This window comes from Pelophylax lessonae, assembly GCF_965119305.1.
Source record: "Pelophylax lessonae genome assembly, chromosome: 9".
Taxonomy (NCBI): Eukaryota; Metazoa; Chordata; class Amphibia; order Anura; family Ranidae; genus Pelophylax; species Pelophylax lessonae.
In genome coordinates, this window is record NC_138776.1 from 268851752 (window position 1) to 268879606 (window position 27855).

The 27855-nt window shown below is 45.6% G+C and overlaps 3 protein-coding genes across 3 annotated transcripts in view; 2 read left to right on the forward strand and 1 right to left on the reverse strand.

Moving 5' to 3' along the window:
* LOC309564458 (uncharacterized protein) overlaps nucleotides 1-27855 on the reverse strand; it is a 1566033-nt gene that overhangs the window by 891776 nt on the left and 646402 nt on the right. The window lies entirely within an intron of this gene.
* The window catches only part of LOC309564022 (uncharacterized protein), a gene marked incomplete at its 5' end in the record, with an annotated part of 50050 nt that overhangs the window by 2827 nt on the left and 19368 nt on the right, over nucleotides 1-27855 (forward strand). Inside the window, 4 exons of the mRNA XM_082268646.1 lie at nucleotides 3551-3612; nucleotides 5339-6767; nucleotides 19398-20044; nucleotides 22427-22430. Of these exons, the coding sequence (XP_082124772.1) occupies nucleotides 3551-3612; nucleotides 5339-6767; nucleotides 19398-20044; nucleotides 22427-22430 (2142 nt within the window). The remainder of the gene's footprint in view (nucleotides 1-3550; nucleotides 3613-5338; nucleotides 6768-19397; nucleotides 20045-22426; nucleotides 22431-27855) is intronic.
* On the forward strand, nucleotides 3553-26132 carry LOC309564024 (uncharacterized protein; the record flags this gene model as incomplete). Its single annotated transcript, XM_082268648.1, has 6 exons — nucleotides 3553-3754; nucleotides 3877-4018; nucleotides 5200-5339; nucleotides 17075-17143; nucleotides 17252-17403; nucleotides 26033-26132. The coding sequence occupies exons 1-6, from the start codon at nucleotides 3623-3625 to the stop codon at nucleotides 26130-26132; spliced, it is 735 nt and encodes a 244-aa protein (XP_082124774.1). The 5' UTR covers nucleotides 3553-3622.

Genomic DNA, 27855 nt, shown 5'->3' on the forward strand with positions numbered 1-27855 from the left:
TGTGTGGATTGCCGCTGTTGTCAGAGGACATGGGGTGATGGGAGATTTGGGCACAGGTAAACAATGGAGGCCCAGGGTTTGGAAATTAATCTCTAGAGGTTGGGAGAAGCAGAAGGGTGAGGGAGGTAATATGGGATTGCAATTTATATGAAGGGACGTGCCTCATGGTTCTGGAGGTTTTATTAGCATGCGGGTTTAGAATTAGCAGGAGTTGGTGAGTGCAGTAATAGGGAGAGGACAGAAGTGAGGGTGATATATACAGGCTGTGGGGTGGAGAAGAGGGGTGAGGGAAAGAGAGATTAAAGAGAGAGGACACAACCTTCAGAATGATTGGTGGAAAGCTCATGTTACAGAGAGGAAGGAGAGCTGAGTGTGGAAACAAGGTCACCTGCAGTCTGTTTGGTGTTTTTGTAGTTTGCCGTGTATTCTCGCTTTGTGCAATCGCTGAAGTGCAGAGCTGAAGTGCGCCCACTTAAATAAAGAACCCACTTATAGAAAGACGTGTGCTCCCCAGCCATATATAGTGTGAAAATGTAGATGAACCCCTTCAGGCTCGGAACATTCCTCCACATACAGGGCCGAAACCTTTCCTTCATTTAGAAGATGTCACCTTCTCCACCAATGACCTTCTCACCTCATCAGTCTATTGTAGAATTACTACATCTATACTAACAATGTCACGCTTACCCCTAACGCAGGTGGTCAGACACTATAGCTGGCTTCTATGTTCTTCACCTATAGCAGCCCCCTTTCCCATAAGGCAAGCAGGCCTACTGGTAATTAGTTGCCCCCAGGACTTATACACAATGCTATAGTGCCTGGCTACTACGCCATTGCAGGCATGAACTGAGCAAAGCAAACAGGTATTTGCGGTTGGCAGATAGGCAAAGTGGGTCAACAACAGTACAGGTACAAGGCAGACAATGTTCAGAATAGTCAGGGTCAAATCCACAGTCAAAAGGCAGGCAGAGTTCAGAGAGTAGTCGATATCCGAACCTAAGTCATCAACGAGGGAATCCAAACAGCAGAGCCGGGCAGACAAACAGAGAGCTTGGAGCACGTGTTACAAACGCAATATTACAAGAACGAGACTGCAGGCTTGGCTGGCTTAAATCAGGTTTGTTCTCCACCCAGAGGATGACCACATCAATCACCTTGCAGGTGGACAGACAGAAAGAACGCATCACAGCCAAAACCAGGATGCTGGAATGAGGAGCAAGAGCACAACACACTCCTGAAAAATGAATTATACTACATTTATTAGTGGTGTGGGATGGGGGGATTATTTAAGGAGGATTGGAATATATATGTTTTTTTTTTTTATAATATTTAAATAAGAAGAAATAGGAAAAAATGTAATTTGTAGTAAGTGTCCTGAATTCTTTTTTTCCCTAATGATCCCATCTCAGATATTTATCCTAAAATATGATCAGTAAAGTCTCCGGAGTACACGGAGATCAAAGGAATATGATGTGTCCTGGCAAAGACAACTGTGACGGTGGCGGGTATCAGATCCCTGCCCTTCTCACTAACGCGTGACCAAGGACCAGCCAATCTCACACCCTGCCATCACTTGTGTAACAATGCCACTCTCAGCTGCACCCTGCACAAAGATTTTCCAGCTTGCGGGACCACAATCTAGATGCCAGCAGGCTGAGAGTGATTGTCACCGGGCTAATTAAGCAATTAACCCTTTCACTGCCACCACCTCTACGTTATGAGCCCAGAGGACGCTCGTAATTTTAGAAATACCAATTATGACTTTAGAATAATTATCTGTAACACTCACTGTCACCACAGACAGGAATGTTCAGAGGATTTATTCTATACAGTAGCGCTCTTCAAGAGACAGGTTATTTGTTAGTTTGCATTAAGAGCTTAGGGACAAGATTAACACTTTTCAAAATAAAGTTTAATAATAAAAAGGTTAAAATTGGTGCAAATAAAATATTTACAGAAAAAAGTGTTTCAAAGAAATAGAGACACAATTCAGCAATTAGAAAAATACGGTAGACTTGAGAAGTAAGAATACTTGCATTCAATGTCCTTGGTGTTACCAGAGTTCAGAAGCTGAGCCAGTTGTGATCGGTTCTCAAACTTAATAGATGTTCCTCCTTCTTGATGTTACCATGAGAACTCCTGATAGCAAAGTTTGAGCAAGCTTTTCTCTAGGATCAAAGGGACGTTGACGAACACCCCTGACCAATTACAGCAGAGTAGCAAAGGGCTGTCCTGGGTTTATGACAAATATCAAGACCTCCTTTGTGGATAGAGCCATACGACTCTTAATATCTCAAAATATGTAATGGTTACATTATTTAAACTGCTAGTTTATCATTCAGTATGTCTTTTGGCACCAAAAGGTACTCAACGTGGATACTTTATCACACAGGGAATATCTTACCGCTATCTTCTATTCCATATGTGATAGGGTGATCATGCATTGTCTTAATTCGATCAGTATGACATTTCTCAACAATGTTCATCTTTCCGTTTAGGAGAGGTGAGACGTACCCAGGAGAAATGATTCTGTGTGTACAAAAACCTCACACAGCACCCCCACAGCTCCTCCTCCCAATGTCCCTCCAATCGGAGTCAGAGAATCCTATGACATCACACTGACCCCACAGCTCCTCCTCCCAATTTCCCTCCCTCTTCAGGGAAATTGGAGTAACATGGAGACCTGACTGGAGAGGTGAGGAGGATTCTGGGAATGTCATTTAATTTTACTCTTTGTGTTCAAATCTACAGTTTTCCTCCTGTGAAGTCTGGAGATCATATGACCATCACATTGCCTCCACCTCCCTCCCTGATAGAATAGAGAAATAAAAAGAAGATTCTAGACGTCACCAGAGAGATCATCGAGCTGCGGACAGGAGAGGTGAGCGGTGCTGGGAAGGACATCATGATGGAGAATCAGCCGCCCCTCACATCACCGGGTAAGAGGAGACTTTATTGTAAAGGAGAGAGCAATACGGAGGCTCCACCTAGATCCCCCATCATCTGATAAACACATAGAAACAATGTATTCAGTCAGTGTGTGTGTTTCCTACAGATGGATCCAGTAATGGGAACCCACCAGAGAGATGTCCCCGTCCTCTGTATTCCCGGGATTCCACACAGGAAGGTCACACCATCCCCCACCATCATCAGGTAGATGAGGAACAATCACTGATAGTATGATTAGGATCTGTACATTATCTGCATTGTTACCATTGATGTCATTTTTATTATATATTCAGAGTGGAAACCTGAGAGATTCTAAAGTTGAGATTAAAGAAGAGATAAAAGAGGAGGATGATGAGGATGGGGTGATGGAGGAGTCAGAGTTTCTAAAGGAACACAAAGATCTGTATCAGGACACCATGGCGGAGTCATCCAGCTACAGGAACCCACCAGAGAGATGTCCCCGTCCTCTGTATTCCCGGGATTCCACTCAGGAAGGTCACACCATCCCTCACCATCATCAGGTAGATGATTGACAATTATTGGTAGTTATGATTTATACACAAGCATGTTTGTTACAATTAATGTTTTATTATATATTCAGGGTGGAAACCTCTGGGATGATAAGTTTGTTGTTAAAGAAGAATATAAAGAGGAGGATGAGGAGTATGGCGTGATGACGTTTTCAGAAGGACACAAGGAAATGATGGAGCCACCTAATACCAGGAACCTACCAGAGAGATGTCCCCGTCCTCTGTATTCCCGGGATTCCACACAGGAAGGTCACACCATCCCTCACTGTTACAAGGTTTGTGGATGGGAGCATCTAGAACACGGACTGGTGGAGAGGATGTGTTTTTTTTAATATGATGTCACAATAATAAAGCTTATATCTTCCAGATGATATTCTCTCTCATTTTCTTGGTTTAGAGTGGAGATCCAATCGATATAGAATTTGAGGTTAAAGCAGAAGAAGAAGAGACGTATGTGAGGGATGATCAGCAGTCTATGGAGGAGGATGGAATAACGGGGACATTTATAGAGGAGGACACTCCTACAGAGATCAGCACAGGTGGGTCATTAACACTAAATACATTCCTCCACCCATACTGCTCACTGATTGGTCCAGAGTAGGGTGGGGACTGGGTGATATCAGCCTGTAATCTCCTGGTCACTTTCCTGAGCTGTGTTCCCCGTCCTGTATTCCTGTATTTCTCTCGGATAATCTTCCTTCTCTGTGCTGCAGACACAATTTATGTCTCTAGACTGGATTTATGGAGATTCTGGGGTTCAGCTGGCAGCAAAATGTTGATTTTTTACCATAGGCATTGCTCAGCTTAGGTACCTGGGGTATGTACCTCGGGTCTTCTGCCTCATGCCCGGGTCTAGCAAAATCTCCGACAGAACAATTCTCCCCGGGGTTATTTGCTCTGTTATTTGCTGGCTGTGCCGGGTGGAGGGATATGTCTGTATAGTCTCACACCCAAGTCACTGAGTGCAGTCTCAGGAGATGGGAGGCAGCGGTGTGGGATCTCTGCAACTGATTACTGAACACAAATATTATGAGTCCTGACCCCTGCACTATATACTGTATGTTGTACATTACATACTCCTGTCCCCTGCACTATATACTCTATGTTGTACATTACATACTCCTGACCCCTGCACTATATACTCTATGTTGTACATTACATACTCCTGACTTCTGCTCTCTCACCTCTACCCACTGCTATATATACACATAATATGGATTCTCTTTTGTTACTCCCATTTCCTCCCAGCTGGACATTTTATATCTGATGATTTGATTGGAGGACAGACTTTTACATGGTGATAATAATGTGATAACATCCCCCAACTTTGGAACCCTAAACAGAAAGTGATAATGAGGGAGGAGTCAGTAACCCAATGATGGTGGTCTTCAGGATCAGTCCAGTCTTCATCTTGGTTGTTCTCCCTCATCCTCACTCTCTGACCTCTGGTGGGGCTCAGCCCCGCTGTTATTCATGACGGAATCATGGACTAAATAAGGAAGTGCAGGGGACTTCTTGTGTTGGGAAGATGGCAATGAGTGATAGAGGGGGTGGGGACACTCAAAATGAATGGTAGGAGATCAGAGGACCCATTTACTAGTTACCTTGAGGGTGGAATTGTAAGATCCTCAGAGACAAAGCTGCCTGATGTGGGTGGAGTCCTGGTTTAGGGGAACCAATCTGCTGATGTCTAGTAATAATCTTTGTATTTCTATTTTAGTAGATGGACGGGAGATGAGGAAAACCTCAGAGGATTGTCTCACTTTGTCTCCAGACTGTAAAGTAGAAGATGAGGACATCACACAGTATAGTCCAGGAGAAAACCCGGCTACCTCAAGTGCCCATCCGGGACCACACAGTGTAGATGGACCATCGTATTCCTCTTATCCTGAGGAACCTCAGACTGTGAGGGACGGTGCTGGACCATCATATTCCTCTTATCCTAAGGAACCTCAGACTGTGAGGGACAGTGCCGTCCTTCCAACAGATAAGAGGTTTTCCTGTACTGAGTGCGGGAAGTGTTTCAGTTCTAAATTCAAACTTAATGTGCATGAAAGATCTCACACCGGTGAGAAGCCGTTTTCCTGCTCTGATTGCGGCAATTGTTATTCAGATAAGTCCAAACTGTATAGGCACCAGAGAATGCACGTGGGGGAGAAGCCGTATTCCTGTCCTGAGTGCAGGAAATGTTTTTCAGAGAAGTCCAAACTTAACAGACATATGAGAATGCACACGGGTGAGAAGCCATATTCCTGTCCTGAGTGCGGGAAATGTTTTTCACGGAAGTCTATTCTTAACAGACATCAGAGATCACACACGGGGGAGAAGCCGTATTCCTGTAGTGAGTGTTGGAAATGTTTTGTGCAAAAAACAGAACTTGTTGCACATCAGATGTCTCACACGGGGGAGAAGCCGTTTTCCTGTCCTGAGTGCGGGAAATGTTTTTCAAGGAAATCTAATCTTTACACGCATCAGAGATTGCATACGGGGGAAAAGCCATATTCCTGTACTGAGTGCAGGAAACGTTTTCTAAAAAATTCAGAACTTGTCACACATCAGAGGTCTCACACGGGGGAAAAGCCGTATTGTTGTCCTGAGTGCGGGAAATGTTTTTCAGATAAGTACAGTTTTTATAAACACCAGAAATTTCACTCAGGAGAGAAGCCATATTCCTGTTCTGAGTGCGGTAAATGTTGTGTACAAAAATCAGAACTTGTGGCACATCAGAGATCTCACACGGGAGAGAAGCCATTTTCGTGTCCTGTGTGTGGGCAATGTTTTTCACAAAAGAACAACCTTTATAGACATCAGAGACTGCATACAGGAGAAAAGCCTTATACTTGTACTGAGTGCGGGAAATGTTTTGTACAAAATTCACATCTTGTCATACATCAGAGGTCTCACACAGGGGAAAAGCCATATTGTTGTCCTGAGTGCGGGAAATGTTTCTCAGAGAAGTACAGTTTTAATAAACATCAGAAATCCCACATGGAAGAGAAGCCGTATTCCTGTGATGAGTGCGGGAAATGTTTTTCAGATAAATCCAGTTTTTATAACCATCAGCGGTCTCACACAGGTGAGAAGCCGCATTCCTGTCCCGAGTGCGGGAAATGTTTTTCACAGAAGTCCGGTCTTTACAAACATCAGAAATTGCACACGGGGGAGAAGCCGTATTCCTGTCTTCAGTGCGGGAAATGTTTTTCACAGAAGTCCACTCTTTCCACACATCAGAGATTGCACACAGGGGAGAAGCCGTATTCCTGTCCTGAGTGTGGGAAATGTTTTTCAGTGAAGTCCAGTCTTAACAAACATCAGAGATTGCATGCAGGGGAGAAGCCACCTTCCTGTCCTGAGTGAGGGAACTGTTCCTCACTGAAGTCCTGTCTTCCTGTACATTAGGGGACCCACACAACTCTTGAGGTGTATTAGTGCCTTGAGTGCGGGAAATGTCTTCTATATGAATGTTGGTGGACATGTGGGGAAGAAGCACACCCTGATATACACCTCAGATATACTCCATGGCTGATTTTCATGATGTAAGAAACACTTCATAAGGAGATCAGAGACCACCAAAGACATGGATGAAGTGTTGTCCCGTGTTGGCCATTGATAGCAGGAGAAAAATAAAAATGGAGTCCTTACCTTTCATTGGCTGAGTACATTTTGTGCGGGAAGATTTCACAAACACTTACAGATCTGGTTGTAAAAAAATTTGTTGAATGAATGTGACTCGCATTCCCCCAGCCGTGTCCAGTATTGCTCATATTTTATGTCAGTGATTTCCTATGATTATTGGCTCCATCTAGTGGCCATAATGTGGTACTGCAGTAATAATAGCGCATTATTGCCCCATAAGTGAGGAAATTGCTGTGATAATGAAAATACGGGCAGAATTTGGCACGGCCGGGCGAATGATTTTTACATTAAAGGACATCAGATAATTAAACCAGCAATATTATACCAACCATTAATGGAATACAGAGATTATATGGCACATAGTGTTTACAAGCTAAAATCTGTTTTTTTTTTTTTTGCTAGAAAACTACTTAGAACCCCCAAACATTATATATATATTTTTTGCAATATTGCAATATTTTTTATCACACCGTATTTGCGCAGCGGTCTTCCAAACGCAATTTTTTGGGAAAAAAAAATCACTTTTTTTAATTAAAGAATAAAAAAACAGTAACGGTAGCCCAATTTCTTTCCATAATGTGAAAGATAATGTTACGCCGAGTAAATAAATACCCAACATGTCATGCTTCAAAATTGCGCACGCTCGCGGAATGGCGACAAACTTTGGTACTTAAAAATCCCCAATTTAAAAATTTCTACAGGTTACCAACTTAGAGTTACAGGGGAGGTCTAAGGATAGAATTATTGTTCTCGCTCTAACGATCGCGGCGATACCTCACGTGTGTGGTTTGAACACTGCTTACAAATGTGGGCGGGACATCCGTATGCATTCGCTTCTGCGCGCGAGCTAACGGGGACAGGGCGCTTTCATTTTTTTTCCCAATTTATTTTATTTATTATTTTTTATTTTTACACAGTTTAAAAAAAAAAAAAAAAAAAAATTGATCATTTTTATTCCTATTACAAGGAATGTAAACTTGCCTTTTAATAGAAATAGGCATGACAGGACCTCTTTATTGCGAGATCCGGGGTCATGAAGAAAGTAAAAAGTGCACTAAGAATGAAAAAAAAAAAAAGTGTCGGAAAAAAATCGTCCCTTTAAACCAGTTGCTAGGCAACGATGTTTGCCGTTGCTCTGGTCCTCCAAGACCATAGAGTCGAGTGAGGGCCATCTTGCCCTCACTCGACTTCCTGTCTCAGAGGATCCGGAACCGGATCGTTTTTCCCGCTGTCGGCAGGTCCAGTAAGCCGGGAAAACGGCCAAAATGCGGCGGGAGGGGGGGGGTACCCCTTCCGCCGCACCGTAAGGGTGATCCCGCGACAAATCCGAAAGCTATCTGCTGCCATAACCCCGGTATTTAGCGTCAAACGACCGACGTAAAACTGCGGCGGCCGGATGGTAAGTGCTTAAAGGTATGCTTAAAGGTATTGGATTGAAATTGGACACTGGAAGGTTTTAGAGGACCCTCTGGGACTCCTTCCCCTATAACCATACTTCCCAACTTTTGTACTTGAGAAGAACAGACGCCTGACGAAGGTGGTGATGCAGCAAATTGTGGGTGTGGCCAAGCTGGTACCAGTGGGAGGGGCTTAAGGGACATGATAAAATATGCTTTGATTGCGGTGCCAAGCAAGAGTCTCACAGACACGTAGACCCCGGCATAAGACTTTTGTGGGGGAAAAAAGCTTCCATTAAACAAAGAAAATAGAGCGAGAGCTAATAGTTTGTCTCAGCCTATCTTAATGGAGAACTTTATTAAAATATTCAGGGACTCCATAGCAACCAGCAACTGCTCAGATGATGAACACTTCTGTGGGAAGCATGTCATGTACAGTATAGTGTATATAGTGCAGGAAGCTATAAGGCAGAGTGTAGGGGTTGGAGGAGTTTCGCAGTCAGTGTCGGGATTAGGATACATAAGAAAGTGCGAGGGTCCCAGGGTGTGTAATGCAATGTGTTCAAGGACCAGGAGTATGTAACAAACAGAGAGCTGGAGTCAGTGACGGGTTTAGGAGTACATAGCACACAAAGAACACAGTCCACAGTACAAAGTAACTGAACTGGCACGGAGAAATGCTGGCTTCAATAGAAAGATGAGATCATGACATAAACCCGGGGCAGTAACACCGCAGCTCTTGCCCTGGGTTCCTGTCATTCTAGACTAGTTGCTGGAGCTAAGTAACAGAACTTGTTCCACGACTGGACTCTGGGACTCAGCCTTTATTCGCCGGGATTTAAATAAAATCGTGAGACGGTCCCGAAAAATCCGGGACGGTTGGGAGGTATGTGTATAACCCTCTCCCACTCAGTGAGTCTGGAACGACCCCTCTATGAAGAAGGGAAGTGTACAGGCAACAGTTTCTCTCCTGAGGCCTACTCACTGTGACCCAGGCAATCTGAAGACCTTCTCTCAGCTTCAATATGGCTCCGACATAAATTCTCCCAGGAAGATCCCCTCTGGCCTTGAATGTTCCTGCGACTTTAGGGAGGATCCTATGGCTCCTCACTGAGCAAGAATTATCCAGGACTTCATAAAGCTCCTCACTGAACAAGAATCATCCAGGAACCTCAAAGGCTCCTCACTGAGCAAGAATCATCCAGGAACCTCAAAGGCTCCTCACTGAGCAAGAATCATCCAGGACTTCATAAGGCTCCGCACTGAGCGAGAACCATTCAGGACTTTCTGAAGCTCTTCACTGAGCCTTGGAAGGTTTGATAGCATTTCCAGACTGGGTCACTCTCCTGCTAGCAAAGGACCCTGCTAGTCTCAGCTCTCAGCCTTATATAGACCTCTCAGCCACCTGTTGGCCATTCTTCTCGACCAGGGATTGGCTGAAGCTGTGTCTTGAATGTTCCTGCGACTTTAGGTTGGATCCTATGGCTCCTCACTGAGCAAGAATCATCCAGGACTTCATAAAGCTCTTCACTGAACAAGAATCATTCAGGACTTCTTAAGGCTCCTCACTGAGCAAGAACCATTCAGGACTTTCTAAAGCTCCTCACTAAGCCTTGGAAGGTTTGATAACATTTCCAGGCTGGGTCACTCTCCTGCTAGCAAAGGACCCTGCTAGTCTCTGCTCTCAGCCTTATATAGACATCTCAACCACCTGTTGGCCATTCTTCTCGACCAGGGAATGACTGAAGCTGTATCCAGGGCCAGCCACAGAAAACATGAAACCTGTCCATTGCAACCACAACTGTGAAGTAAATAAGGAATGCCAGCAATCCTTAGTAATATTCATGCTCCATCCAAACATGAATTCTATCCGCTTACTGGAACATGAGACCCCCCCCCCCCAAAACTGAAGAGGCCTAAAGCACTTAAAATTAGTTTCAGCCCAGCGGTCATTAGATCAAGCCACCGCATGCACAACTCCACTTCCCGGAATGCCGTGGTCAATTGCTGCCAATAGAGTGATCCAAAGCAAGGTCACATTCTTATAAGAAGCCCCCGTGTTACCACAAATAAGAAGAGGATGCATAAAAGTGTTTGTTTATTAAATCTCCATGTACTCACAAAGTGCACGTATTCAATTGCAAGTACAGCACCGTCCATCCTAGCACGCATGCGTGAGGACGTCAGTGTCAAAGCTCTGCCCTGCCCCTACGTGTTTTGTCCCCGTATATGTTCTCAAAGGGAAGTGGAGACCTCTATCCCTTTTATATACAATTCTTTTATGTTGTTTATACAGACCTTTAGGTGTGCAGCATCTCTTGGCTGGAAGGACTGGTTTAAGTAATTGATTTTGCATATTTAATTTACTTCTCTCATTGTACGCTAAACACGCAAGTGTTATTTTGTTTATTTAGATTTATCCCCTGGAAATTCACACCAAAACCCAAATCCCAGCATGCCTGGCTGGGTAGGAAAGGGTGGTGAGCATGCAATAGTAATAGGTTTAATTCAACTGAATACCGATTTAGTTCAGCCATTCTCCGAATCTCCGAACAAACTTACTGCAGTCTGAACCTCGTTTAAGACAAAACCTGGAGCCCATTCCTAGTGGTAAAGGTGGTAGTGGTGCATTACGTTAGTGACCAATAGGAGAAGGACTCATTATATCTATATAGTGGTTAGTGTAGTGGTCCCTTACATTGGTGACCAATGGGAGAAGGACCCTCTTATATCAGTGGTCAGTGTAGTGGTCCCTTACATTGGTGAAAAACTAGAGAAGGGCCAATTATATCAATGGTCAGTGTAACAGTCCCTTACATTGGTGATTAATAAGAGAAGGACCCATTTTATCAGTGGTCAGTGTAATGGTCCCTTATATTGGTGACCAATGGGAGAAGAACCCTCTTATATCAGTGGTCAGTGTAGTGGTCCCTTACATTGGTGAAAAACTAGAGAAGGACCCATTATATCACTGGTCAGTGTAACAGTCCCTGACATTGGTGATTAATAAGAGAAGGACCCATTTTATCAGTGGTCAGTGTAATGGTCCCTTATATTGGTGACCAATGGGAGAAGAACCCTCTTATATCAGTGGTCAGTGTAGTGGTCCCTTACATTGGTGAAAAACTAGAGAAGGACCCATTATATCACTGGTCAGTGTAACAGTCCCTGACATTGGTGATTAATAAGAGAAGGACCCATTATATCAATGGTCAGTATAGTGGTCCCTTACATTGGTGACCAATGGGAGAACGATCCCTTATATCAGTGGTCAGTGTAGTGGTCCCTTACGTTGGTGACAAATGGGAGAAGGCTCCCCTTATATCAGTGTAGCACTCTGCTAAGTAGGTGCTAGTGAGGACATGGATCGGTTTGGCGGGGGGTGAGTGTAGCACCCTCCTAGGTAGGTGCTAGTGAGAGAGTATAGTTTTTGGCTCTGTCTGCCTATCAGAGGAGCAGCAGGCAAATCTATATTGCTTCCTGTCTACCAGAGAGCAGGATCTGTGAGTGAGGTGTGCTCAGTGTGTGATTCATTGAGTCTAGAGAGTGTTTCACGCTGATCCAATAGGGAGGCATGTTGGAAAGTGGGAGGAAACAATGGATACATAGGCTTTGATACAGTACTGGTGATTGGCAGGGGCAGGCTGTCTCGGTGCATTCTGGGACACTGCATAAAAGCCAGGAGCACATGTGCTGCGGGGTCTTCAGCTGGAGAGCAGAGTCCCAAGGGGAGGGTGGCAGCTGCCTCCTCCTCTGTAGCAGTGGCACGTGGCATCAGGAGGTCGTTCTGAAGGCCAGAAGAACGGAGCTGAACCCACAGGTCCAGGAAAGCTGACTGAGGGGGAGACACTGGAGACCCTGGAAAAAACAGTATCGTGAATACAGGGGATTGTATCAAGGGGCCTGACCTGAGGGGGGCAACCCCGGAGTAGGAGTACTGTAACTGCCCATGGGGGTCTGCCTAGCTGAGAGGGGACCGCTCCGGTGAAGGTCCAAGGGATCTCGGAGCTAGCTATTGGTAAAGGGGATGTCAGTGTTGACCCTGAAGTGTAGAGGGGGTGCCTAGTGAGAAGACCCTGAAGTTCAGAAGGGGTGCCTAGTGAGAGGACCCTGAAGCGTAGAGGGGGTGCCTAGTGAGAGGACCCTGAAGTGTAAAGGGGGCACCAGCGGTTGGGCCCTGAAGAGTTAAAGTGTACAGCGTGCAGTGTACAATGTTGAGAGTTGCAGCAGCACATGCAGTTACAAAGAGCAACCTCAGTCAGTGAAGGACTGGAAGGAGCTGTTCACAGGACTTTTGAGCTAACCAGAGCGTCAGGAGTCAAGTCTCAGTACAGTCCAAGACTTTTTGAGCTAACCTGAGTGTCAAAAGTCAAGTTCAAGCACAGTTCAGCAAGTCAGTATTTTTCAAGCGCCAGTAAGCATTGGTCGGCATCCAGCTGACGTCAAGACAGCTCTAACATGCATTTTTCTGCAAAGTGTCCCAGTTGTACCTAGTTGAGTCAGAGGAGTATCCCACTCATTCCCTTCTCCCATTCCCTTTATCAAATAAACAAAACAAACCAAAGATGCCAGATTGGTCATTGTCTCCAATCTCACACTTGGGTATTCAGCCTTAATGGGCTGTTGGTGTCTCCGATAACAATGGAAGACCCACATCAGGCCCAATGCCTGGAAAACATGCTACAGCAGTAATATATTTCTCTCCCCCTTGGTGGGAGTAGAGATGACCCATCTATAAGGATATACAGTACATACACACACAGCACAAGACCGTGTTCACACTACGAGGAGTTTCTCTGGACTGGAGTTCCTCTGAGCTCCACAAGGTGGTGATCTCACTTCTACCCAGACAGGAAGTCTCTATGGAAGACAGGAAGTGATGTCAGGTACAGATAGGAAGTGATGTCAGATACAGACAAGAATTTCCAGGTAAGAGGTGAGTTGGGAGGAATTAGAGAGTAGACATTGCTGGAAGAGGCAGCAGAGGAGGTAATAAGATCTTATTTTCTATTTACACCCAGTAACCCCCCCCCCCCCCCCGTCATGTCCGTCCTTTTCCTCCATAGTCACTGTGACGTCTTTTATCTCCAGCAGGCGATGATACACACATATATAGTGTACAAACGTAGAATAACCCCTTCAGTTTCAGAACATTGCCCCACTTACGGGGTTGGAACATTCTCTAGATTTTGGAGATAAATTCTAGTAATAGGATCCTCTAAACAAATAGCACTGACAATAAATAGACAATCCTAACCATACATAGTCTACACAGGGCAATTATTACACTACGCAGCCAATGGGAAATCACTACACTATGCAGCCAACACCGTGATGGAGTGCCGGGGTCAGGAGTATGGAGCATAGAGCCTCTTAAATTGCTGGTTAAGAGGAAGAAAACATTCCCCAGCCTGCCTTTAAGAATATGTTCCATCATTGGTGTCAGAGGGAGGAAAATGCTGAGGGTTCTAAGGGAAGTAGAGAAGCTGAGGGGGGACTAAGACTGTAGTACTTTGGGGCCCCTGAGGGGGTAGTGGAGTTGAATGGCTCTGGTCCCTTGGTAGAGTTGGTGGGCAGCAGTTCTCTGAGGAAAGAGTAGGCTCTAGGGCTCAGGGAGGCTCTATGGTAAGGAGGAGGGCTCTTGGCATTTGATGGTCCTCCCACCTGCACTTACTTTTTAGACTTCCTTACAGAACTCCTGCCAAGAAATGGAGGCAACCTTCACCTTCTTACCATCTCACTGGTCAAATACAATTTTTCAAGATACCAAGTGGAATGAAGAAGGAAAGGCCTTCGCACCTTGGTGGGCACTCGTACATGGAGGAGGTCTGTTTGTGCATCATTGCCTAGCGCAGTGTTTCTCAACTCCGATCCTCAGGGCACACTAACAGGCCAGATTTTAAGTATTACCTTGGGGAGATGCAGAAGAGAATACTGCAATCACTGAGCAGCAATTAATATCACCTGTGATGTATTTCAGTTTTCTTGCAAACCTGGCCTGTTAAGCCTCGTACACACACAACGAATTTCCACCGACCGGTCGTCCGTCTTTTGTCCAGAGTGGTGTCTGTTGGTTGGAATGTGCTCTAGACTACACATGAATTTTCCCGTACGACAGAATTCTACTTCAGAAGTGATGTCATGTGTTGGATTGCTTTCTTTGTGTTCTTTCATCTCTGAGCATGCCTAGTCTTGCTCATAAGATTTTTCCCCATCGAAATCTGTACTAATGAGACGAAAATCGGACGTGTTTTGACGGTCGACAAAAATTATATAGCCTGCACACTAGGATTTTTTCGGTCGAAAAGTCGGAGTCGGTTGTCGGAAGCACCATACTAACAAGCCGAAAAATCGGCAGATTGATCGTCGGACGAAATTTCCAGGCCGAATTTCTACTCGTGTGTACGGGGCTTTAGTGTGCCCTGAGGACCGGAGAGAAACACTGGCCCAGCGGGTGGTCTTGGGTCTGTGTCAGGGTTCTTGTGGGGCAGTTCAATAACGTCCCATGACACAGAGTCTGGCAGTGCCCATTGCTTGAATTCAGAGCCCCAGGAACCCACCGACGCTCTGTACAATGTCCAGGATACAATGACATATTTGTCAACCAACAGAAAACAAACCCCTTACCCCCTGCTGTCCTCCTCCTATCCACACTGGGCAGACATTTGAGGGAAGAGAAAGGACCTCCCCACAGCTCTCTGCTCCATCACCACCAGCAACATCTAATCCAGTCCCTTCTCTTACTGTATCCAGTGACAGTGACATCACTCCTGTCAGTCAGCAGGCTGCCGGAGATTGAAGCCTTGCAGCCGGAGTTCTGGTAATTATCCAGATTAGTCGGCAACTCCAGCTAAAAGTCATCAAGTTCCCCTTCCTGGATATCACGATGACCCTCCTTTGATCTCCGAGCACTCCCTTAAAGCAAACAAGTTAAAGGAATGATTGTATTTATCATTCCTTTTCTGCAGATCTAAAACTAATCAAATCCAGTTCAGAATCCAAACAAACCCAACAGAGAAAATGTCTGATCCAACAGGCCAAGAGGGTTCCGGGTTCATGAAAATGTATCAAACACTAAACAGTCCAGACTAAAGCCAGTCACAGACGGTACGAATCCTGCTGAACCAGCCTGAGATTCACACCATTTATATGAAGGCTAAATGTACCCAAGTCGATCAATCGATCAACTTGAGTGCAGCCAAACTGCCGTATTTAACATGTGATTATCTACTAGCAATAATTACTGTGTTCTTCCAGTAGGGACTGATTCCCTACACCCCCCCCTCTGGGGGAACACAATACCTCCACCAGAGGGATTCCCCTGTCAACACGGTCTGTGTTGATGGAGGAATCAATCTATTTTTGTTCCTGCAACCCATGGTTGCTCCATTTATGGCAGGCCTAAATGTGTTCCCATTAGGGCAGTAGTTCCTAAATGTACAGCAACCCTTATATTACCCCCCCTCACATCCACATCCTATTATTGTGTGACCAATACCATCCAAATAATTATTACTTTCATTTCCCAAAGTTATCCGTCTACAAGGAGACCTCTATAGATCAAATGATGGAGGAGGACCCAAGTCACATGACTGAGAGGATACTAAACCTCACCCTGGAGATCATCTACCTGCTGACCGGAGAGGTGAGGAGGATTCTGGGAGGTCACATGACATCACTCTTATCTCTATTAATAAAACACAGACCTGACCGGAGAGGTGAGGAGGATTCTGGGAGGTCACATGACATCACTCTTATCTCTATTAATAAAACACAGACCTGACCGGAGAGGTGAGGAGGATTCTGGGAGGTCACATGACATCACTCTTATCTCTATTAATAAAACACAGAACTGACCCTCGGAGAGGTGAGGAGGATTCTGGGATTCTAACATGATATTCCTATTGGTTCTCCAATACAGAGATTTCCTCTTCTGAAGTCAGGTGATCATATGACCATCACAGTGCCTCCATGTGACTCCCTAAAACCTGAGAGACACAACATGCAGAAGATTCTAGAAGCCACCAAGAAGATGATGGAGCTGCTGACAGGAGAGGTGAGCGGTGCTGGGAATTCTGGGACATTATCCAGTAACAGACAAGGGATGTGTCTGGATGGTGACTGTATCATTGTGTGTGTCAGGTTCCTATAAGGTGTCAGGATGTCACTGTCTATTTCTCCATGGAGGAGTGGGAGTATTTAGAAGGACACAAGGATCTCTACAAGGACTTCATGATGGAGAATCAGCCGCCCCTCACATCACCGGGTAAGAGGAGACTTTATTGTAAAGGAAAGAGCAGTACGGAGGCTCCACCTAGATCCCCCATCATCTGATAAACACATAGAAACAATGTATTCATCAGTGTGTGTGTTTCCTACAGATGGATCCAGTAATGGGAACCCACCAGAGAGATGTCCCCGTCCTCTGTATTCCCGGGATTCCACACAGGAAGGTCACACCATCCCCCACCATCATCAGGTAGATGAGGAACAATTATTGGTAGTTATGATTTATGAACAAGCATGTTTTTTTTTATAAAGGATGTTTTATTATATTTTTAGAGTAGAAACCTCATAGATAATAATATTGATGGTAAAGACGACTATAAGAAGGACGATGAGGAGTATGGGGTGATGAACCAGCTTGTTGAGGGACACAAGAATATGATGGAGCCACCTAATACCAGGAACCCACCAGAGAGATGTCCCCGTCCTCTGTATTCCTGGGATTCCATACAGGTTGATATTAAAGAAGAGATAAAAGAGGAGGATGATGAGGATGGGGCGATGAATGATTCAGGGCTTCAAAAAGGACACAAAGTTCTGTACCAGGACACCATAGAGGAGTCATCCAGTTACAGGAACCTATCAGAAAGATGTCCCCATCCTCTGTATTCCTGGGATTCCGCACAGGAAGGTCACACCATCCCTCACTTTTACAAGGTTAGTGGATGTGTTTTTTTTTTTTATATGATGGCGCAATATTAAATATTACAGATAATATATGCTCTAGTTTTCTTGGTTTAGAGTGGAGATCCAGTCAATAAAGAATTTGAGATTAAAGCAGAAGAAGAAGAGACGTATGTGAGGGATGATCAGCAGTCTATGGAGGAGGATGGAATAACGGGGACATTTATAGAGGAGGACACTCCTACAGAGATCAGCACAGGTGGGTCATTATCACTAAATCCATTCCTCCACCCATACTGCTTACAGATTGGTCCAGAGTAGGGCGGGGACTGGGTGAAATCAGCCTGTAATCCCCTGGTCACTTTCCTGAGTTGTGTTCCCCGTCCTGTATTCCTGTATTTCTCTCAGATAATCTTCCTTCTCTGTGCTGCAGACACAATTTATGTCTCTAGACTGGATTTATGGAGATTCTGGGGTTCAGCTGGCAGTAAAATATTGGATTTTACCATAGACGTTGCTTGACCTAGGCACCTGGGTTATGTACCTTGGGTCTTCTGCCCCATGCCCGGGTCTACCAAGATCTCTGACAGAACAATTCTCCCGGGGTTATTTGCTCTGTTATTTGCTGGCTGTGCCGGGTGGAGGGATATGTCTGTATAGTCTCACACCCAAGTCACTGAGTGCAGTCTCAGGAGATGGGAGGCAGCGGTGTAGGACTTCTGCAACTGATTACTGAACACAAATATTATGAGTCCTGACCCTGCACTATATACTCTATGTTGTACATTACATACTCCTGACCCCTGCACTATATACTCTATGTTGTACATTACATACTCCTGACCCCTGCACTATATACTCTATGTTGTACATTACATACTCCTGACTTCTGCTCTCTCCCCTCTACCCACTGCTATATATACACATAATATGGATTCTCTTTTGTTACACCCATTTCCTACCAGCTGGACATTTTATATCTGATGATTTGATTGGAGGACAGACTTTTACATGGTGATAATAATGTGATAACATCCTCCAACTTTGGAACCTTAAACAGAAAGTGATAATGAGGGAGGAGTCAGTAACCCAATGATGGTGGTCTTCAGGATCAGTCCAGTCTTCATCTTGGTTGTTCTCCCCCCCATCCTCACTCTCTGACCTCTGGTGGGGCTCAGCCCCGCTGTTATTCATGACTAAATCATGGACTAAATAAGGAAGTGCGGGACTTCTTGTGTTGGAAAGATGGAAATGAGTGATAGAGGGGGAGGGGACACTCGTCCTATAATCCCCTCATCACTGTCACTCATATAAAAGACAGTTCTCGTTGTTTCCTCACTCTCTGACTAAGGTCCATGAATAAAGAAATGAACTGGTAGGAGATCAGAGGACCCATTTACTAGTTACCTTGAGGGGGGAACTGTAAGCTCCTCAGAGAAAAAGCTGGCTGATGTGGGCGGAGTCCTGGTTTAGGGGAACCAATGTGCTGATGTCTAGTAATAATCTTTGTATTTCTATTTTAGTACATGGACGGGAGATGAGGAAACCCTCAGAGGATTGTCTCACTTTGTCTCCAGACTGTAAAGTAGAAGATGAGGACATCACACAGTATAGTCCAGGAGAAAACCTGGCTACCTCAAATGTCTATCCGGCACCATACAGTGTAGATGGACCATCGTATTCCTCTTATCCTGAGGAACCTCAGACTGTGAGGGACACTGCCGGACCATCGTATTCCTCTTATCCTGAGGAACCTCAGACTGTGAGGGACAGAGCCCAACCATCGTATTCCTCTTATCCTGAGGAACCTCAGACTGTGAGGGACGGTGCCGTCCTTCCAATAGATACGAGGTTTCCCTGTACTGAGTGCGAGAAGTGTTTCCGTTATAAATCCAAACTTAATAGGCATAAAAGATCTCATACAGGAGAGAAGCCGTATTCCTGTCCTGAGTGCGAGAAATGTTTTTCAGATAAGTCTAAATTTTATAGACATCAGAGATCACACACGGGGGAGAAACCGTATTCCTGTACTGAGTGCGGGAAATGTTTTTCAAATAAGTTCAATCTTTTAACACATCAGAGGTCTCACACAGGTGAGAAGCCATATTCCTGTCAAGAGTGCGGGAAGTGTTTTTCACTGAAATCCAGTCTTAACAAACATCAGAGATTGCACACAGGGGAGAAGCCATTTTCCTGTCCTGTGTGCAGTTTATGTTTTTCAGATCGGTCCAGTTTTTATAGGCACCAGCGATTACACACGGGGGAGAAGCCGTATTCTTGTCCTGAGTGTGGAAAATGTTTTTCTGTAAAGTCCAGTCTTAACAAACACCAGAGATTGCACACGGGGGAAAAGCCATATTCCTGTGCTCAGTGCGGGAAATGTTTTTCACAGAGGTCCAATCTTTACAAGCATCAGATATCTCACACGGGGGAGAAGCCGTATTCCTGTCTAGAGTGCGGAAAATGTTTTTCACAGAGTTCCACTCTTTACAAACATCAGAGATTGCACACAGGTGAGAAGCCGTATTCCTGTCCAGAGTGCGGGAAATGTTTTTCAGCTAAGTCCAATCTTTACAGACATCAGATATTGCACACGAGGGAGAAGTCACTTTCCTGTCCTCAGTGAGAGAATTTTTCCTCACTGAAGTCCTGTCTTCGTATACATCAGGGGTCCAAGACAACCCTGGAGGTTTATTAGTGCCTTGAGTGCGGGAAATGTCTTCTATATGAATGTTGGTGGACATGTGGGGAAGAAGCACACCCTGAGATCACCAAGGACATGGATGAAGTGTTGTCCCGTGTTGGCCATTGATAGCAGGAGAAAAATAAAAATGGAGTCATTACCTTTCACTGGCTGAGTACATTTTGTGGTGGAAACAAAACACTTAGAGGTGTGTTTTTAAAAACTTTGTTGAACGAATGTGACACGCATTCCCCCAGACGTGACCAGTATTGGTCATATTTTATGATTTCCTATGATCATTGGCTCCATCTAGTGGCCATAATGTGGCACTGCAGTAATAATAGCGCATTATTGCCCCATAAGTGAGGAAATTGCTGTGATAATGAAAATACGGGCAGAATTTGGCACAGCTGGGCAAATGATTGTCACATTAAAGTCGTGATGACGAAACGCGTCAGACCGTGAGCACGTGGTCACCTTGGTAACAGAAAGCCCTTGACGTCACACTCGCAACCCGGAACCTCCGATCAGCTGGTACCGAGCGGGGGAAGCAGTCCAGAGTGTACAGGTTGCAACTGTTCTTTATGCATACGTTTGTCACATACCTGGTAGGTGAGCCTGACGTGTAGAGGAGGGCCTCTCGTACAACTCCAGGTCGTGTGCCTCTGATAGTGAGACAGCGGCCACAGGAACACGGTGACGTAGGAGTGCCTGTAATCAGTCCAGTAGTAGCGTGGCCGCAGTGGGCGGGCTGGTATGAGGCTGGTGGGAGCAGGCTTGCTGGGCTGGAGTTGTAGCAGGCCGGATGAGCAGGGTGCAGGGTCAAACAAGCCGGGTAGGTGATGGTCGGGCAGGAAGGACATAGACGATAGGCAGCAGAGTAATCGGGTCACAAGCCGGATCGGTACCAGGAGAGCAGCAAGGCAGGAGCGAAATCCAGAAGACAAGCTGGGGTCAGAGTAGGAAGGAGACAAGCACAGGTTAGAGACAACAACCTGGATCAAGATCAGAGGTCACATGGAGTCAGGAACAGTACCAGGAAGCTGCAGACCAAACAGCAATGAATCCATGCAGAGAGTCAGTTTAAATAGCCAGCTTGGCGCCATCTAATGGCGGGAAGTTCCAACTATCTTATGACTTCTCTGACAACGTTGCTCATGTTATATGTAAGTGCAATATGTGAGGGGGACGGGGTAAAGTTTAAATAAACTATCGGTTTTAGCAATATTACCCTATGAGCCCTTCCTATTATTACATGTGATCTACATGAGTCTGGAGTATTGGATTTTGGGTTTCATATCGCTGAACAAGGTCTGGATTTAGGAGGAGTGCAAGCTTTCTTATCTCTGACGGTGGGAGGTGCAGTGCAACCATTCTTTCGACTATTTACTGCGGCAGTCAGCCGCTCCTGGGCAAAGTAACGTAGTACTACGTCGCTCGCCCCCGAGCCTGTAGGGGGTGACCACGCACCACCGGTGGCCCACTCCCCTCCCCCGCTCATTCCCAGGGGAGCCAGCGCGTGTGACCTGCGGCTCCGATATCTCCAGCAGGAGAGGGAGAAAGACAGACGGCTGATGTAAACACAGTCGTCTGTCATTCTCACTGATGTAATGACAGAGGCTATGCGATCCTGCTATGTAGGATTGTATGTCTCTATGATTACTTCACTAGCCACGCCCCCTAACAGTTAGAATCGCACCCCTAAGGACACACTTTGATCACCAATAAAGTTAACCCCTTCCCTGCCAGTGTCATTTTTACAGTAACAGTGCATATTTATAGCACTGATTACTGTAGTAATATCACTGGTACCCCCAAAAATGTCAGTCAGGGGTCCGATCTGTCCGCCACAATGTCGCAGTCCCACAAAAAAAATCGCAGCTCGCCGCCATTACTAGTTTAAAAAAAAATAAAAATGACATAAATCTTTCCCGTAGATAGTAAACGCAATAACTTTGGCGCAAACCAATCAAAATACGCTTATTGCGATTTATTTTACCAAAAATATGCAGCAAAAACCAAATTGGCCTAAAATGTTAAAAAATTTAGATTTTTAGATTTTTTTTGAGAATTTCATATAAAAAAATTTGAAAACTATTGTTATTTTTTCAAAATTTCGCTCTTTTTTGTTTATAGAGCAAAAAATAAAAATCGCACAGGAGAACAAATATCACCAAAAGAAAGCTCTGTTTGTGGTAAAAAAAAGGATGTCAATTTTATTTGGGTACAGCGTCGCACGACCGCGCAATTGTCCGTTAAGATAACCATAAACTAGAATGTGTCTGCTTTAAGAACTATGTGTATTAATGTCCCTCCTTTAGCAAGGTGGGATCCATTTTTTCATCTAATTTACTATATAAATATAAGGGAATGATGACATTCTGTTGGCAATATCTATTGAAAAAGTCAGGTGTGACGAAACGCATCGGCACCATGCCAGTTACAGCCTAACTTCATTCCTATATCCATGTGCTGTTACCATTGGATGTTTGTAAAGTTTATTTGCTTCTTTTAATAAACTGTTTAGTAGCGGATTTACATTATGTTTGTGTTATTTGGCTTATCCCTGCATGTGAATGGTTGATTGGGAGATCCAGCCTGCCTTATCCCTACTACATTGCCCAGCGGAGGACTGGGCCAGTGGGAAAATTGCCCCCTGGGCCGCTCTGATGCCCCGTAAAAAGGCTGCACCACTTCTGCCACAGACATGCCTAAAGGATTTGTGGTGAAGAGAAGTAAAAAGTCTCCACCGCTGACCTACTGAGTCCGGATTGAAGACAAGGACAGAGCGTAGGCCCGCCCCCCCACCCTCCAGCATGGATGGTGTAAACTGTGTCTGAGCAGAAGCCGGTTCCATGCCCCACTGGAGACTCTTCTGCCCCGGCCAGCCCCAACCCCAACCCCCCCCTGTTGGCCAGGTCGGGAACCCGGATTCAGCAGGTAAGTAGAGAGTATCTGGAGCAGGGCTTCAGCTTGGAATGGGGGTCAGGAGGAGGATTGGGAAAGTGGGAGGGGGCAGAGTCGCTGCACCATGGGCCTCTGGTTTTTACTTACCCTTTCGGCCGAAAGTTGACAGTCTGCCCCTGACATGGCCATATACTGGAATATCCATGGATGCAGCCTATGTCGGGATGACCTATGATAAACTACGTGAGCCTTTTTGACCCAGCTGCCATATGGTATTTTGGGTCTACAACTTCTGGTTTATGTTAGCGCAGTTTAAATATTTTATTCCCCTTGCTACGCTCTTCACCGGCAGTTGGAGCTCTTAAACAATTTCCACTGTGGCAAAGAGGATCAAAGGTTAAATTGTAATCCTAAGAGAATTGATGTTTGTTGTAGTGTCTGCAGTCAGAGTAAAGATGAGATGTTATACTTGCAATCTGAACCAGGCAAAGACACCCTCTCTCACTCTAAGATGCTCGTCCGTGAGGGCCCTACAGGATAGGTGATGTGATCTCCCATGCTCCGGCGTCTGCGCTCTTCCACCACAGGATGTCCGACCGACCCCCCGCTCTGTCTCCTTCAGCAACACTGTGAAAGCATCCACAGTACAGCAACCAGCATCCGCTCCGCTGAGGCTGAGTTCCGTGAGCTGATCAGGCCTCGTGGACTAGGCCGCAGCTGCCGTCAGTCACACACTCAGCAGGCTGATGGGTCCCAGGAGCAATAGAGTTATCCAAACAATGTTCAGCTCTCTGCCAGAAACTACATCTCCCACAATCCCAATCTTCCACTTCCTGCCAGAGGATGATTCCATTGAAATCAGCATTAAAGAAACACAGGAACATTTCAAATAACAATGATAAATCTATGTATTTTTAATAGTAGTCCGATCCCGGCTACAAGGAGATGAGACTGGAGGAGGAGGAGATGGGACTAGAGAAGAAGAAGAAGATAGGATGGAGGAGATGGGACTGGAGGAGAAGGACATAGGATGGAGTAGATAGGAAAGAAGAAGGAAGATATGGGATTGGTGGAGGAAGAGGACATGGGATGGGGGAGATGGGACTGGAGGAGAAGATAGAATTGGAGGAAGAGAAGATGGGACTAGAGAAGGAGGAGGACATAGGATGGAGGATATATTAAGTTCTAAGAGTGTTAAAATAAAAGTGGGTGCATGGAAGGACTCAATGGAATTGCCAGTGGGCAAATTCGGTTGGGCGGCCAGTGGGGTGAGCCCTGGGGAGTTTTGGTTGTCGGGCACGGGGATGCCCAGGCCTAAGGCTGTGTAAGAGGCCCCAGAATTTCTGATTGCTGCCCTGGGTAAGGGTAGTGATCTATTACATCGGTGACCAAAAAGAGAAGGGCCCATTATATCAGTAGTCAGTGTAGTGGTCCCTTTAACTGGTCACCAATGGGAGAAAGACCCCCTTATATCAATGATCAGTGTAGTATTCCCTTACATTGATGACCAATGGGAGAAGGTCCCTTATATCAGTGATCAGTGTAGCGGTCCCTTACATTTTGGTACTAATGGGAGAAGGACACCCTTATATCAGTGGTCAGTACATTGGTGACCAATGGGAGAAGGACCCGATTATATCCGTGGTCAGTATAGTGGTCCAGTACATTGGTGACAATTGCGAGAAGAACCCCTTATATCTGTGGTCAGTGTGGTGGTCCCTTGCATTGGTGACCAATGGGAGAAGGACCCCCTTATATTAGAGGTCAGTGGGTGAATGACATTCTGACATTGTCATCAGTGGGAAGACTGCCCCCTTACAGATCATTGATGTCGGTTGTTACTGAGAGACAGAAATTGTTCATTGCTCATGGATCCCCTAGAAAGCTTTGGAGGAACCCTGGCTAAGAAAGGCTGGACTAGGCAGTAATATATTTCTCTCCCCCTTGGTGGGAGTGGAGATGACCCCATCTCTAAGGATATACAGTACATACACACACAGCACAAGGCCGTGTTCTCACTACGAGATGTTTCTCGGGGCTGCAGTTCCTCTGAGCTCCACAAGGGGGGGATTTAACTTCTACCCAGACAGGAAGTCTCTATGGAAGACAGGAAGTGATGTCAGGTATAAAAGGAAGTTCCGGGTAAAAGGTGAGTTGGGAGGAAGTAGAGAGGAAACATTGCTGGAAGTGGCAGCTGATGAGGTAATAAGATCTTATTTTCTATCTACACCCAGTAACCCCCCCCCCCCCCTGTCATGTCCGTCCTCTTCCTCCATAGTCACTGTGACGTCTTTTATCTCCTGCAGATGATGATACACACATATATAGTGCGGAAACGTAGGTTAACTCCTTCAGGGTCAGAACATTCTCCCACTTACGGAGCCGGAACATTCTCTTTATAATCGAGGTAAATTCTAGTAATATGTTCATCTAAACAAACATCCCTGACAATAAATAGAAAATAAAATGACCACCCTAACCTTACATGGCCTACAATGGGCAATCATTACACTATGCAGCCAACACAATGATGGAGTGCCGGGGGCCGGGAGTATGGAGCATAGAGACCCTTACATTGCTGGTCAGGAGGAAGGAAACGTTCCCCAGCCTACCATGAAGAATATTTTCCATCATTGGTGTCGGACGAAAATGCTGAGGGTTCTAAGGGAAGTAGAGAAGCTGAGGGGGGACTTAGACTGTAGTACTTTGGGGCCCCTGAGGGGGTAGTGGAGTTGAATGGCTCTGGTCCCTTGGTAGAGTTGGCGGGCAGCAGGGCTCTGAGGGAAGAGGAGGCTCTAGGGCTCAGGGAGGCTCTATGGTAATCATTGGTGTCCACAGGGAGGAAAATACTGAGGGAAGTAGAGGAGCGGAGGGGTACTAAGGCTAGAGGACCTTGGGGCACTTGAGGGGGTGGTGTACTTGAATGGCTCTGGAGGGAAGGGAACAGACTCCTCCCCCTCAGCTCTACTCAACCAGCAACATCCTCCTGCTATTCAATCCAATCTCTTCTCTTACTGCAGAGAGTGCAATCTCTTCTCTTACTGCAGAGAGTGCAATCTCTTCTCTTACTGCAAAGAGAGTGACATCACTCCTGTCAGTCAGCAGGCTGCCGGAGATTAGAGCCTTGCAGCCAGAGTTCTGGCAGATATCTAGATTAGCTGGCAACTCCGGCCAAAAGTCAGCGAGTTTCTCTTCCTGGACATCATGATGACCCTCTATTTACCTCACAGCACTGCCTCAGGGCAAACAAGTCAAAGGAAGGATCGTATTTATCATTCCTTTTCTGCAGACCTAAAACGAATCAAAACCAGTTCAGAAACCCAACAGAGAAAAGGGAATTTCTGATCTGACAGGCCAAGAGGGTCCCGGTTCACGAACATGTTTCAAACACTAAACAATCCAGACTAAAGCCAGTCACAGACTGTACCAATCCTGCAAAACCAGCCCGAGATTCAAACCATTTATATGAAGGCTGAATATACCCACGTTGATCGATCGATCAACTTGAGTGCAACCAGCCTGCCGTATTTAACATGTGAGTAGCTACTAGCAATAATCACTGTGTTCTCCCAGTGGGGACAGCTTCCACCCAGAGCCCCCCCCCCCCCCCCCCCCAGAACACAATACCCCCACCGGAGGGATTCCCCTGTCTGTGTTGATGTAGGAAATTTTGGTTCCTGCCACCCATGGTTGCTCCGTTTATGGCCAGCCTAAATGTGTTCCCATGGGGCAGTAATTTTTAAGTGTCCAGCAACCCTTCTATTACCCCCTCACATCCACATCCTATTATTGTGTGACCAATACCATCCAAATAATTCTTACTTTCATTTCCCAAAGTTATCCGTCTACAAGGAGACCTGAATAGATCAAATGATGGAGGAGGACCCAAGTCACATGACTGAGAGGATACTAAACCTCACCCTGGAGATCATCTACCTGCTGACCGGAGAGGTGAGGAGGATTCTGGGAGGTCACATGACATCACTCTTATCTCTATTAATAAAACACAGACCTGACCGGAGAGGTGAGGAGGATTCTGGGAGGTCACATGACATCACTCTTATCTCTATTAATAAAACACAGACCTGACCGGAGAGGTGAGGAGGATTCTGGGAGGTCACATGACATCACTCTTATCTCTATTAATAAAACACAGACCTGACCGGAGAGGTGAGGAGGATTCTGGGATTCTAACATGATATTCCTATTGGTTCCCCAATACAGAGATTTCCTCTTCTGAAGTCAGGTGATCATATGACCATCACAGTGCCTCCATGTGACTCCCTAAAACCTGAGAGACACAACATGGAGAAGATTCTAGAAGTCACCAAGAAGATGATGGAGCTGCTGACAGGAGAGGTGAGCGGTGCTGGGAATTCTGGGACATTATCCAGTAACAGACAAGGGATGTGTCTGGATGGTGACTGTATCATTGTGTGTGTCAGGTTCCTATAAGGTGTCAGGATGTCACTGTCTATTTCTCCATGGAGGAGTGGGAGTATTTAGAAGGACACAAGGATCTCTACAAGGACGTCATGATGGAGAATCAGCCGCCCCTCACATCACCGGGTAAGAGGAGACTTTATTGTAAAGGAGAGAGCAGTACGGAGGCTCCACCTAGATCCCCCATCATCTGATAAACACATAGAAACAATGTATTCAGTCAGTGTGTGTGTTTCATACAGATGGATCCAGTAATGGGAACCCACCAGAGAGATGTCCCCGTCCTCTGTATTCCCGGGATTCCACACAGGAAGGTCACACCATCCCTCACCATCATCAGGTAGATGAGGAACAATTATTGGTAGTTATAATTTATACACAGCATGTTTGTTACAATGAA